Raw genomic sequence first — 13577 nt, forward strand, 5'->3', positions numbered from 1 at the left:
TGATACCCCGTTTTTTAAATCAGTTGAGCTATCGCTACAACTACGGACACAACCGGATTTATCACCCACGATATGAACTACGTGGAAATTACACTTTTTATATTCATATGTATAGCTACATCTGATGAAAGTCCCCAAGTCTACATAATTTTGTTTTTCTCCTACAAGTTTTGTATTTTGAAAATTTTCTAGTTAAAGAGCCTACCCCTCTTACTTTTCATATCTTGCTCCTGGTTGAAACCCTTCATCGCCACAAATCAAAGCGAACTCTCGTTCTGCCACCACCACCACCACCACCACCACTACTTCCTCTCGCTACTGCTCCGGCTTGTCTCCCGTTTCTACACACCATACACATACAGCCTCTTATCGGAGTATGTGCCCCTTCCAAACCCCCTCGGCCATTCGCCTGACCAGTGTTGGCAGTATGAGCAGTTCCATCATCTCTCGTCTCTCTATTTCCCCTGCCACTCGTGATAGCGCGATTGCGCTGACGGTGGCCTGCCATTCTCTCCTCGGGCTTCAGCCAAACTAGTTTAAGCCCATCATTTCCTCTGCTAAACGCCAACCCATCTCTCCGTGAGAACTCCCAGGCCCTAGATATGCGTACGGTACTTCCGTCAAACTTTGGGGGACGGTCATCGCTGAGTCGCGCTTGGGTTGCGAGTTGGCAGAAGAGGCGGAGGTAGCTCATTGATTTTGCCGGGGGTGGGTTTCACTCCCGGTGTTGTTTGAGGGTTTGAGGGCTTAAGGGAGGATGAGAAGACTGTGTGGTTGTCGGCCTTCGTATGGCTATTTGGACAAGGTTGGTTGGGTATTATTTTCTTTCTTTTCTGCTCTTGTATGCTGATATGGTGAAATGGAAGGAATAAGAATTAGCATTAACTGGTGATATATGTATGATGGATGATGGTGTTCATTCTCCGGCTTTCCTTATTTCTTCCTTTCCGCTCTCCTCCTTCTGAAGATATCTCAGTCAATAAGGGAATGGAGAGACCCTTTTTCCTGCTCTCACTCGTTTCATCGTCTCACGCCCTGAAATTTCGATTTTTCCTCCCATCTTATGGCCAGCTGCCAGCTTTTATATCCAAATCCTCTTCTGTTGTTTGCTATAGATTCTAGTCCACGTAGCAGCTATTTACACTTACGTATCTCCAATATATCCTAGACAATACTTTATAAACACAGAAAAACAAACATTCTCTTTGCTTCTTTGTGCAGCCCAATTCTCTTCCATATCAAATCATGTTCCCCAACCCCCGTACATATTGTGTCTATGAATCAGGTCCAAAGAATTCGATAATATTCGTTACTCACTGTATTGTTGAACTAATTAGTCACATGTAACTGCCTATCCAGAAATCTAGTTAGCTATGTTTGCTCGTGTCCCTGAAAGATGCTTTGAAAATCACAATATTTGCAGCTGTCGACTGTAGGACAGAACACGGCTATCTCTGTGTAAATTGTGACCATAGGCCATGCTCCATGGCAGGTAGAGAGAGCATAAGAGATGCCTTGTTTAGCGGTGTCTGAAAGGCTTCTGAAACTTTCGCCTTCACATGAATTATTTACTGGGTATAGCGAGATTGCTGGTCTACCTTTTTTTCCGCTGTATTTTCGGGTTGATATCATGTTTCTGCCTTTCCTGTCATCAGCACTTCTGAATTTTTTTTTTTTTTTTTCTTCTCCTGTCTCATACAAATAATTTCCCTGTGTTCTTCTCCAATTATCCATCTCTTAGTTTATAGTGTTGGTTGTCTCTGCCTTTCCCTGGTGGCTGCGCATTTGTGTAAAATATATATCTTTGTTTGGTTAATGCGATAGACTCGAGTCAATATACATACATGTAAGTTCACTGAACTGGACATGTATGGCCCCCCCCTCCCTCCCCAATTGATATATCTACAATAAGGGCTTTCTTTTTACCTATTTTCTCCCTGTAGCAATTATGAATTTGCGGATTTTTACTTCATGTAACCCTGTATCTTGTTAGCCTGTGTCCTTCACCGCTAACACACCGAACAAGCCTCAGAATTGCTTTGTTGTTTAGTTAGTTGATAATTAATATATAAATTAATTGTTTGTTAAATTTTCCATGCAAACAAGATCATTGTGGATGGGAATATTTCAGGGGTCTATTAACTACCATTATTCGGCATAACTATGGAGGATGTAGTAACTCTTAGCAGTAATTGGTAGTCTCTGAATCTGCATATTCCCCGGCAGAGCCTGGATAGGTATACGTAGCTCCAATGTTCCGTCATCTCTGGATGCCGGGCTTGACAGTGAATAAAATGTGGACAGGGAGGGCTGTAATAGGATTTCGAAGAGAGTATGATGCTCGAGCAAATTTTGAAAGATTATCCAGGGGACTAATCTGGTCTATTGTACAGTGCATAACGACGTATGTAACAACGTAAAGCCGGGTTTCCCATAAACTCCAAAAAATCACTTGTGGTATCCGGACGCGTATCCCATGGAGTGAAAACAAAACCTAAAGGTATATTACACAAACCCCAGACAGATAGCGAGAAGAGAGACAAAAAAAAACTCTTGGTGCAGTTTATCTATATCAACGCCTGCCCTCTAAACATGGCCTCCCTCACCTCCTTCACAACATCCTTCCGATCCTTCTTGCTAACCAAAACAATTCCACGTCCTCTCCTTCCCATGCGACCCGTACGACCTAGTCGATGGATGAAGTCAATGGTGGTGTGCGGAACATCGAACAAAATAACATTGCGCACCGCGACGGTGTCAATACCGCGAGAGCCAAGATCCGTCGTGACAAGTACCTTGGTATCGCGGAGATTCCTCTGTGGGCCCAGGTGTGAGTTTTCATCTCTGGCAAATGGAACTGAGTCAGAGAACCAATTCCTCTTGTTCCGCTGCGCGTCTTTGACCTCTTGGGGGCTGGGGAGTGGTTTGACGTGGGTAAATTCAGCGAGAATCTCATCCTTGCGCTGGTCCGGTGTATCTCGTGAAAGTGCGGCCGTATGGATGCCCTTCTGGCTGAGGAATGCAGCTACATCCTCTGTTGTTTCGCGCTCGTTGACGAAGACAATGATATGTTTTGGTTCGGGGAAGAGGGAGGCTGGGTAGCCGTCGTCGGGGGCATCTTCTTGGGTTACCCCTGCTTTGCCTAGGGACCAGATTATATCCGCGCAAGCGAGTTTTTTGTTTCCGCGGTATGGGTCCTTGTCCACGTCCACGACGCCAAGTTGGACTCTGCGCGGGATGGCGTGGAGATTTGGTGTGACGAGACGCTTCATTTCTGGGAATTTCTTTTCCATAAGGGAGTCGAGACTTCGGGGGATAGTGGCGGAGCAAAGGATCAGTTGTGTCAGTGACGGAGCTGTCTTTTCGATAATGGAGTATGTGAGGGGCGAAAAGGATTTATCTAAGAGAGAGTCCGCTTCATCGATGACGAGATGAGCGACGCGACTGAGAATATATGGGTTGGTTTTGGCAATTGAGGTAAGAAGATGAGGGGTAGAAATGAGGATATCAATTCCGGCGGGGTTGAAGAGGCTGTTTGTAATTCTGCGAGGAGTATAGACGGAAGAAATCGTTGCAGAGCGAAACTTGGCGGTATGTGAAAGCTGCTTTGCGAGTTTCCCAACTTGTTCTACCAACTCTGCTGTTGGCACTAAAATAATAGCTCGGGGTCGTGCGACGTTTGAATGTTCAGGTGTGGCCAACTCCGGAGCCTCAAGTTCAAATAGATTTTCTTTGCTCTTCTCCGTTAGTCCCTGCTGCGTTTCCTCATTATCCATCAATTCCGTGTCTTTCTCTACCATCTCAGCCTGCTTGATCCAGTTTATGATTGGCAGAAGATATGCTAGAGTTTTGCCAGTCCCCGTTTCAGCGGCCAGCAGGAATTGGTCGAAATGGAACAGTTCTTCTTCCTCTTCTTCCTGCTTCTTCTTCCTCTTGTTCTTCTCCGTCCCGGAGATGGGTGGCCTAAGCAGTGCTGGAATAGCTACACGTTGGATAGGAGTCGGGGAGATTTCGGTAAGCGTTGGGAACGCATTCGCGTAGACCGCATCTCGTACTTGAGGGAGGAGCGGGAACTGATCAAAACTGGTAATAGCAGCGATTTTTTCCTTAATTCTATTGCGACGCGAGTAAGGTATTGGCGACAGGGCAATTTGCATTTTCAGAGCTCTGAAAAGCGAGCCATCCTGTTTCTTGTCCGCAGCATCCTTTTCCTTATTATTCAGATCTGACGAAGATCTTTTCAGCTGCGCATCGGACCGGGGTATTGGGCGATCAGGTAGCCGAGCTCTAGTTTGGTTCATTCCTCCAAAGGGGTTATTCTTGAACGTCGGGGGAGGCTTCTTCTTGGAATCCTTGAACCGGTCAGAGGATCTTGCAACATTCGGGGATAGAGCCATACGCGCGGGTTTGCGCCGGGCCAGCCTGGCGGACGAAGCGAAGCGGACAAAATGCCATGGTTGAGGGACGGCGGGCTGCCAGCCCCAGACAACAGTTCTCATCTCACAAAGTAGACATGTAGATGCCACGGGTGACATAAAGCAGCAGCCGCAGCAGTTGATGCGAGTATGTATACTATTCCCTAACCAATGTTGCTAAGCAGCACCGGGCGAGCAGAAAAATTAGTTAATTCAAGGTTTGATGAAAATTTAAAGCTGGAAGCCTTGGAAGCTTGGAAGCGCGCGCTAGACCCGATGGGGATGCGTTGTCGGGGAAACGGCGGCCATCGGGATGTCAACAGCGGGAAGGCATAAACAAGGCAAAACAGGCGGCATCAAAACCAGCCATACGCCGCATCTCCACCACACAAAACCATCGTATATCTTACATCTTGCGTCCACTGTGCTTCCTCTCCCCTCCGTCCTGGTCACCATCTTCCGTACGCTCTTTGTCCTCCGCTTGGGCTTGCTTCTGCCCTGTTCATTTCTCTTCACGTCGCTCTTTGTTGCTTTTGTTTCTCCCTGTTGTTTCTTATAATCCCCTGTTGGCCGTTGTGGCTGTCTTGGGGCACTGGTCAAAGGAACTATTCTACTCCAACCACCTCCCTACCATTTTGCGCCATTGTTCCTTGTCGCAAACAATACCGTTATTTGATCGTCAATACTCTTTTGACCCGTTAGTACCCTGCAAAGAGAACCCTTGTTGTGTTGTTATATCATTTGTCATAGGTATGATTCTGCTATATTTGTTGCCTCAACTGGACAATGTTTTTGTTTCGATATAGTTCTGGTGGACATATTGATTACGCCAGCTTGCTCATCAATTGATAGACACGGAACTGGTACAGAAAAACGCGTGTTAGTCCTCTTGCGTTAAAGATGGCAAGTGGGCAGCGGCCTCTATCTGAGCTGAGCCCAGTGGCTCAACGTAGAAACTCCCCGAGCTGGAATCAACGCACTAAGGTTTGTAGACAATTTCCTGAGCTAGCGCGACTCCTAGTTAACTGATATGACTAGACCACAGTCGGTAATGGCGATTCATCTCCGTTCGACTCATTCAATTCGCCCCAATCTCCAAGATTGTTTTGGAAGGGCAGGGATAGTGGCTCTCCAACCAGGCAGGGCCCTGAAAACAGGAGCCCTTACGACCCGCACGTCTTCACTACCCCCTCCAAAAGATCTTCCATTGAAAACTTAAAGCGAGCATCCCGTGTGAAAAACAGCAGTATTGTTGCTCGAGAGAAGAAGCAGGAATACGACCCTGCCCATATTCAGGTTCTGGAACGGCCTCTTGCCACTGGTAGACCTCTAAGTTCTCAATTTAAAAATAACGCTAAAGAAGCTGGTAGTATGGATGCTCGACGGCAGCTACCTTCTCAATCCGTTTCCCCAGCTAAACAAAATCCATCTGCCAGGAAGGGCGAATCTATCAATACAACCAGCGTTGTTCCAAAGTCGGAGGACATTGTTACTCCGACAGCCTCCCACACATCCCCAAGCAGGCCTCAGTCATCTCCAACCAAATCATCTCTGACGAGAGGAAGTCGATTCGGGAATAAGAGGATGTCTTTTGATCCCGAGAATGATGTTTGGTCAGATGACAAGGATGAGGGCCCAGACACAACACCACGACGTCCCTATATGCATCGCCAGACTAAGAGTGTAACTTTTGATGCAGCACCACCGCAGATCAATGAGTATGAAATGACCACTCCAGTTCCATCATCAATTGCCTCGAGTTCACGAGAAGGCAGCTACGATTCTGCTGATATGGACGAAGAGGACAGTTTCGATCGCGGTTCCTTCGTGGGTGCTGAAGACAGCTTTGACGCATCTTTGGAAGATACAGACAAGACTCCTGTTGTTCTGCCAGAGGACTGGCGTTTTATGAGCCCCGATAGAGTTCGTGAGGAGCTCCAGGGAGAGGATGACCCTTTCGGTGAAGATTTCGGTAGCCTTGGCCCCGACGGGAAATCTCATTCCTCGCAGGAACCGCAATCTATTGAATCCCAGGTTGAATCTCTAGACTCTAACAGCGATCACCGTCCTCTCCCGCCGCTACCCCCTTCTACTTCCCAGTCTCAAGTGACCCCCGACCGGGCCAGCAGGCTTTCTTTGACCATGGAACTTGCCAACAGTGGATCCCGCAAGTTACCTTCCTCGTTGAGTCCAGCCTCTTGCTCGAAGGCTGAAATAAACCGAATGGGTCAAGGGTCAGTGTCACTGGAAGACAGGCTTCGCTTGATGATGACCCAGGACCAGGAACGGTCCCCGGACGCTGAGAAGCAGCGTGAGCGCAGAATGAGACGTGCTGGTATAAAAGACAAGAATTTTGATCGTGAAGCTGAGAGCAACCAGTCATTCAGCGATACTTCAAGTCCCAGGCAGGACAGCTCTCCTTTCAACCCTCACGTTTCTCTGCCTCAAATTTCTAGGGAGTCTATTTTAAGAAATATCAGAAACCAAAATAACGACGAAAATGAGGACTTTTCATCGCCACTTCGTAGCTCTAGTCCTCGATTTCACACTCCCTTAGATCCTGACGTCCCCATCCCCTCTTTGGAGACAGACGAGGAAGAAGTCATCATCAAGGAAGAACCTGCTGAGGATGACGATGTTTATGATATCTCTGAGTATTATTCTCGGGATGCACACGACGACCATGAAGTTCAAGGAGATGATTATGATAACGAAATGCAGCATAACATTGAAAATGGATATGCAAACTCATATAACAGTCCTGACCAGCCAACTTTCGATGGCTCTGGAGATTCAACAGATGGCCAAAGCACGCCAGTACCGGAAAATTCGCTACACCGACGCAACCAGCCTAATCTGAGTCCAGGCCGCTCTGAGGTTTCCGGTATAACCGGCGAATATAACTCTGAGCTTGACTTAAGTTCGTACGTTGACCGCTCTTCAACGCTTGATGAAGCCTCTAAGCTTGCCCCCGCACTGGATATGAGGTCGATTCGGGATTCCCTCCATCGTCCAGAAACTCCAAATGATCATGACAGCCAGGCATCAAGAAGTGTTCATGATAGCGATCATGACGGGCCCTCAACACCTGAATCGGTCATTCATCATTCTGTTAACGATGAGGTGCGTCCTTCTGAAGAGCCCGTTGCTATTCCGGATCCTCTTGCGACCGTAAAATCCGCCAACGGAAGCCTGAAGACGAAGCCATCTCTGAGTCCTGCAGATGTCCATGAGATGGCGGCAACTCGGCGTAAAGTAAGTGGGCAGGGGCCACCTATACCGTCAATACCAGAATCGACAACCGAATCCCAGCCCAGTTATGGAGAGCATGGGGATCATTCCATCTCTTTCCTGGCCGATCTTCCGCAACTTAGTGTGGCAGCGCCAGTCGTTAATGACAAGCGGCAAAGCTCACTGGTGAAACTCGATATCCCAGTGAGCACTACCGATGAAAGCTTAGGGTTTGGACTTGACCTGGAATTTGACCGTGTTATTGAGGCCCAAAAGGTTGCGTTTGACCATTTTCTTTCCCAGCAGCCCCGTTACCCTACCACCTTCATGGACACAACCAATACGAACATGCAACAATCATCTTTGTCCAATTTGATGCCATCTGAAAAGAGAGAAATTCCCTTAGATTGTGATAGTATTGCTAATAATGTTACAACTCGACAGAGGGGCTACCTCATGAGGCAGAATACCAAAGTTATTGTCGCTAGCAGCAACGCAGATGAGTCAACAGATGCGAACGATTCACCTGTGGATGGCGACCCAAGAGGGACAAAATCTGCAGGAAATTCTCCACGCAAACCAAGCCAGCAGACCTGGACCACCGAACCATGGAATGGAAAAACGAGACGCCAAAGCATCAAGCTAGCAGGTGGCATGCCAAAGAAGAAATCAGTTCCCGGATCTGTTCCTCCATTGCCAGGACAAGAGAGCAATGCAAAGCAAGAAGACGGTGTGGACGAACAGGATAATATTCCAGGAGAGGAATTTGAAGAGGGCGACGAAAGGGGGCGACTGTTTGTCAAAGTCGTTGGAGTGAAGGATTTGGATTTGCCGCTAGCACGAGGTAAACGAAGTGATCACCTTGTATTGAGATGACTGGCTAACTTTACTTGTAGGTGGCCGGTCTAGTTTTGCCCTCACTCTTGATAATGGCCTTCACTGCGTAACAACATCGTGGCTCGAACTTGGCAAGTCTGCTCCCATCGGCCAAGAATTTGAATTGGTCGTTCTTAACGAGCTTGAGTTCCAGTTGACCCTTCAAATGAACATGGAGGAACTCAAAGTTAAGCCCAGCCAACCTGTTGTGTCGTCGCCTGGAAAGCCGACAAAATCGCACAAGACCTCCACCTTCAGTCGTGTGTTCGCATCCCCGAAGAAACGAAAGGAATTGGAACAAAAGCAGCAACTGGAAGCCCAGCAGCTCAAACAGCGGAAAGCCGAAGAAAAGGCTCTGGCTGAGAAAAAGAACCCATTGGATGCGCTGCGTCATTTAGTTGCCAGCGATGGGAGCTTTGCTCGTGCTTACGTGTCTCTAAGTGATTACGAGAAAGCGGCTTTTGGAAGACCGCTGACCGTCGATGTCACTTGTTTCAATGAGTGGGCGACTGACCCAGTTAATAATTCGAAGAACAAGCGATCAATGGCTAATTCCGCAGGATCTGGCGTGCAACAACGCCCCCCATACAAGATTGGCAACCTGGAACTTCAGCTTCTCTATGTCCCTAAGCCGAAAGGGGCCACGGATGATGATATGCCGAAGAGTATGAATGCCTGCATTCGGGAGATGAAAGAGGCTGATAACGTGGCTGCGAGAGCGTGGGAAGGATTTTTGTCTCAACAGGGTGGTGATTGTCCGGTATGTTTTACTATATTTCGTTTCCTTTCATTTCATTTAGAGGGGTTTCGGCTAATAGCTGGATGTTTCTAGTACTGGCGTCGACGTTACTTTAAACTTCAGGGGTCGAAGCTTACAGCGTACCACGAAACTACTCGCCAACCTCGGGCAACCATCAATTTGGCGAAAGCATCCAAATTGATTGATGATAGGTCTACATTAACCCAAAAGGAGACGTCAGGGAAAGGCGGTCGTCGACGTAAATCAGCTTTCGCGGAGGAAGAAGAGGGCTACATGTTTGTTGAAGAAGGGTTCCGCATCCGGTTCGGCAATGGCGAAATAATTGATTTTTACGCGGATAGTGCCCTAGAGAAGGAAGGCTGGATGAAAGTCCTTGCCGATGTTGTTGGGAAGGGACAAACTGCCGGTGCCGGTGGACAGCCCAAGGCTTGGACGGAGCTTGTTCTTAAGCGGGAACGTAGCATCGCTGCTAAAATTAAAGCCGCTGGTCGCGGTATGGGACAAGGTATCGGGTCCCATCCACCGCCGAGTCCTACGAAGGATCAGTTTGGTCCACCGTTAGTGGGAACGGGAACCACACCAAAACCCAAACATCAGCATAACCTTTCCCAACCTGAGGCTGGAAAACATGGTTCTAGCCACCGGAGGAAGGGATCATTCGTCTACTATTGACGGCTCACTTCTCCTTTCAATGCCCTGTTCCTTCTAAATCTCCTTGAATTTTCATTTCTCTCGTTTTCTCATGCTGGCCCTGAGTCCATCTGCACCTTTTATATTAGTGATTTTTAGTGATTTCCCACTCAATATCTGTCTGCTCGTTTTTTCCTTTTTTTCTTTTTTCATATGTTGTCCTTTTCCTCCCCCCCCGATATCTTCACTCCCATGTGAGGGCAATACGAGCGCACCCTCTCTTTTTGCTCTTTTCTTGGAATGAAATATTCCGGAACCTCTTTGTTTCCTTTGAAATATGTCCTACATCTAGCTTTTTCCTTGTCATCTTGCCTTGCCTATTTTCCTTTTTCTCTTCCACGTCTTTTAGTAACGCTCCCTTCCTTCTTGTGTCCACACTGATTTATTTCAGCGACGAAGAAAAGATTGAAAAATAACAACTCGAAATGTCAGCGAGATTTGAACGATTATTATGATGCCGCTGTTTTCCTTTTTGCTTGAAATTCAGTTTTTTTTTTGAACCCCCTCCACACCGTACAGTAATTTGGGCCATGGATGGCCTGATTTACTACTCCCGTGACTGATTGTCTTTTTTGCGTTCTGTACATTGTCTTTTTGACTTTTTGTCAACTCGTATCTGACAGGTTCCATAATGTGGAGGATCTGGTTGATGTCTGCTGCGGCTGACTTTTTGATAGTAAATATTGTTGCGTTGTGACTTTGCTTCTTGTAAATGTACTGTCTTATGATATAAATGGAAGAATTCCTTGCTTTTTAACCTTCTTTTTAGAGGCAGGATGGAGGTGTTATGGAGTGCGTATCACTGGAACGGGTTGGAGCATGGGGGTTTAAATTTTGCACTAGGGAGATAGTACATATTTCCTTATTCTCATGGTATAGAATCGTTTTCGAGAGTTTTCCCCACCCTGTGCATAGTTACATACGTGTTGAGGCAATGACATCAACCATCGACACCAGGGGGCATGTTTCCACACACAAATACGCACATACGTGCAATCACCCACCCTCCTCTCCACCGTTGACGAGATCATCGTCGGATTCAGATTCGACTTCTTTCAATGCCGCCTTTCCGCTCATGGGTGCTTTTGCAGAACCTCCGCTTGGCTTTGATGCAGGTATTCCTCTTGAAGTTACGAAGAGGAAGGCGTTGTCTTGGAAGGTGTCGATGTGGTTGAAGAAATTTCCGAAGCTGTGTACAAGTGTACTGTTAGAGGATATGTGTTGTAGAGCGCAAAATGTGAAAGGGGCGTTGCAAAACAGGGCGTTAGGAAAATAGGGAAAGGAGAGGGAAAAAGCGGAATAGAAAGGAGGTAAATAGATAAAGGGGAGGGAAAACAAAATTGAAGCTTACGAATTCGACTCCTCCTCTTCACGGAATATTCTTTCATAAATCTCCCGCTGTTTGAACTCTTCAATCTCCTTCTCATGCTTGGAGAAGTCTATCGGATTCTTGCCATACTCAACTACAGTTCTTTTGTTATATGAGTCAAATATTGGACGTTCGAGGAGCAAACCTAGTCCAGGTGCTTTGGGGATGGCAATCTTTTGGTCCCCGTACGTCTCGGGGACCAGCTTGATATCACAGCCACAACGTACTATCAGGGCAGCCATGGCAACCATCTTCCGGATCTGATGCATCATGAAACTTTGGCCGTGTACCTTAAGACTAAGCCATTCCGTGCCGTTGATGATCAATGGCTCTCGCGAGATTTTGAAGGATTTGATGTGTCGTTTGGCCGATGCGTCGCGAAAAGACTTTTGGATGGTGTAGTTGTGGAAGTTCCTTGTCCCGACGTACATACCAAGAGCATCGTTGATGCGGTCCATCCGCTCTCTTGGTATTCGATATGCTTTTTTTGCACCTAGGTAGGCTGCTCGAATTATGCGGATAGCTTCGTTGGTTGTATGCACTGTCTGCTCGTCTCCAGAGCTCAAGTCCTTATTTTCATTTGTTGAGGCTGATGCCTCTTTGCTGGTGACTTCACCATCTTGTTCATCGGACGGATCTAGTTGATCTTGTTCACCTTGGGAAGTAGAGTTGTCCGCTGGGTCAGTACCAGATTTAATAATCAGCGCTTGTTTCACGCGATTCCGCGTTACTTCAGGTAGTCGTTCCAGTATGGGTTTGATATATTTCTCATCAACTTCCTCCCAATAGTGGGCAACCTCTGCTTGCCTTTGCTGATAACCTTCAAGATCATTCTCTTGTTCAGCAATTTCGACTAGTTGTTGACCTAAGTGAGTGCTAGGATGTGGCGGTAGGAAGCAGTGGGAAGGTATTAAATATTCATAAATGCGCGAATCGCATAAATGATAGCTGCTGAAACTTTTATTAGTTATTTCGATGCCCCATACCCTAATTTGCGGACTGAGATGTCCGTTTATTTTTTGCACTACATTGGGATCCTCTACAATAAGTTTCAGTGAGACAACATTGCCGGCGGCATGCACGCCCTTATCTGTGCGTGCGCATCGAACAAGGGACGACTTCTTAGGGTCAGTGGCATTTGCTTTTGATATTGCCCCAGCGGCGACGAAAGCAGTGAATAAATCACCTTCAATTGTCTTCTCAGTCTCGCTCCTATAGAAGGGACGTTAGATCAGAACTGGAATAAATTCACACAAAGTTTGAACGGACAATTGCATTCCCTTATATCCACTACCTGAATACCCAAGCATGACAGCGACTTTCTTTTTTGGGCGTCGCTGGTCTGCTTCAATATCCTCTTTGGAAAACTCCGTAGCATAGATAGGCAGCGCCTTCTCTCCATTTTCTAATTTACGTCGCTTCGATTCCTGAGAAGCTTCGGCCCTCGCTCTTTTATCTGGAATTTGGCGGCTTGTGATTAGTTAGTGTAGGAAATGGCAGAGTGAAATCCTATCAAACAAAAAATAGCAAAATACCTCCAAGCTTTCCTTCCCAAATCTTTTCTCTTATTTTTGCGACCTCCTCGGCCTCCTCCGCCGCTATTCGGTTCCTTCTTTCGCTTTGCATCGCCGTCGGGGCGTGGTTGTGAAACTTCTTGTTCCTGTGAATAACCTGCGGGGAACATGGCCTGCTGATCCGGCGCAGAGTTGCTTGGACGATTTGGGTTTGGAGATTGCTGCTGAGTATCCATCTTGGATATAGAAATGTCAGGCTGCCCATAAGAGCAGACCAATTGTATCAAGTTCTCAAAAGGAGGGTTTCCGTCGCTGGCGGAATTCTCGATTAACTTCCACATAAAATTTAGTTGCGATGGAAAATACTTGATTAGTCAGCATACCTAGAAAACTAAAGCTAACTCAAAGCAGACAATAGCCTTTTTTCCGCGACTTCATTACGACTCAACGCACATCTTCAACAACCCTGAAGCGGATACTGTCTTCGTGTTGTTTGGCGGAAAACCGCCTTTTGCACGAACACTATCCTACTTCTAGAAACACGGCTCATCAGCTTTACTGCTGCTGGAGTGTGAAGAATGATGGTTGTTAAATCGACTTAAGCTACCTTGAACGGAGGGCTCCCGTGTCAGTGATCATCGGCGGCCACTGAGCTGCAGCTGAGCAGACTTATATCGCCTCTTCTGAAACTCTCGGGAGTCACAATAGCCCGCGTGCTAGCA

The 13577-nt window shown here is 47.0% G+C and overlaps 4 protein-coding genes across 4 annotated transcripts; 1 reads left to right on the forward strand and 3 right to left on the reverse strand.

Annotated features, from left to right (window-relative positions):
- Positions 1-244: 244 nt before the first annotated feature.
- Positions 245-694, reverse strand: HCBG_04571 (uncharacterized protein; the record flags this gene model as incomplete). Its single annotated transcript, XM_045431620.1, has 1 exon — positions 245-694. One exon carries the CDS (start codon positions 692-694, stop codon positions 245-247), a length of 450 nt encoding a protein of 149 aa, XP_045288173.1.
- A 1873-nt stretch (positions 695-2567) lies between these two features.
- Positions 2568-4535, reverse strand: HCBG_04572 (ATP-dependent RNA helicase MRH4; the record flags this gene model as incomplete). The annotated part of the gene is made up of 1 exon (XM_045431621.1): positions 2568-4535. The coding sequence occupies one exon, from the start codon at positions 4533-4535 to the stop codon at positions 2568-2570; it is 1968 nt and encodes a 655-aa protein (XP_045288174.1).
- A 780-nt stretch (positions 4536-5315) lies between these two features.
- HCBG_04573 (uncharacterized protein) lies at positions 5316-10729 on the forward strand (the record flags this gene model as incomplete). The annotated part of the gene is made up of 4 exons (XM_045431622.1): positions 5316-5399; positions 5454-8490; positions 8543-9282; positions 9355-10729. The coding sequence occupies 4 exons, from the start codon at positions 5316-5318 to the stop codon at positions 9952-9954; spliced, it is 4461 nt and encodes a 1486-aa protein (XP_045288175.1).
- Positions 10730-10786: 57 nt separating this feature from the next.
- Positions 10787-13130, reverse strand: HCBG_04574 (tRNA pseudouridine synthase; the record flags this gene model as incomplete). Its single annotated transcript, XM_045431623.1, has 4 exons — positions 10787-11161; positions 11324-12553; positions 12611-12811; positions 12877-13130. 4 exons carry the CDS (start codon positions 13089-13091, stop codon positions 10969-10971), a joined length of 1839 nt encoding a protein of 612 aa, XP_045288176.1.
- Between the last annotated feature and the right edge of the window lie 447 nt (positions 13131-13577).

Source organism: Histoplasma capsulatum (genome assembly GCF_000150115.1).
Source record: "Histoplasma capsulatum G186AR genomic scaffold supercont2.5, whole genome shotgun sequence".
NCBI lineage: Eukaryota > Fungi > Ascomycota > Eurotiomycetes > Onygenales > Ajellomycetaceae > Histoplasma > Histoplasma capsulatum.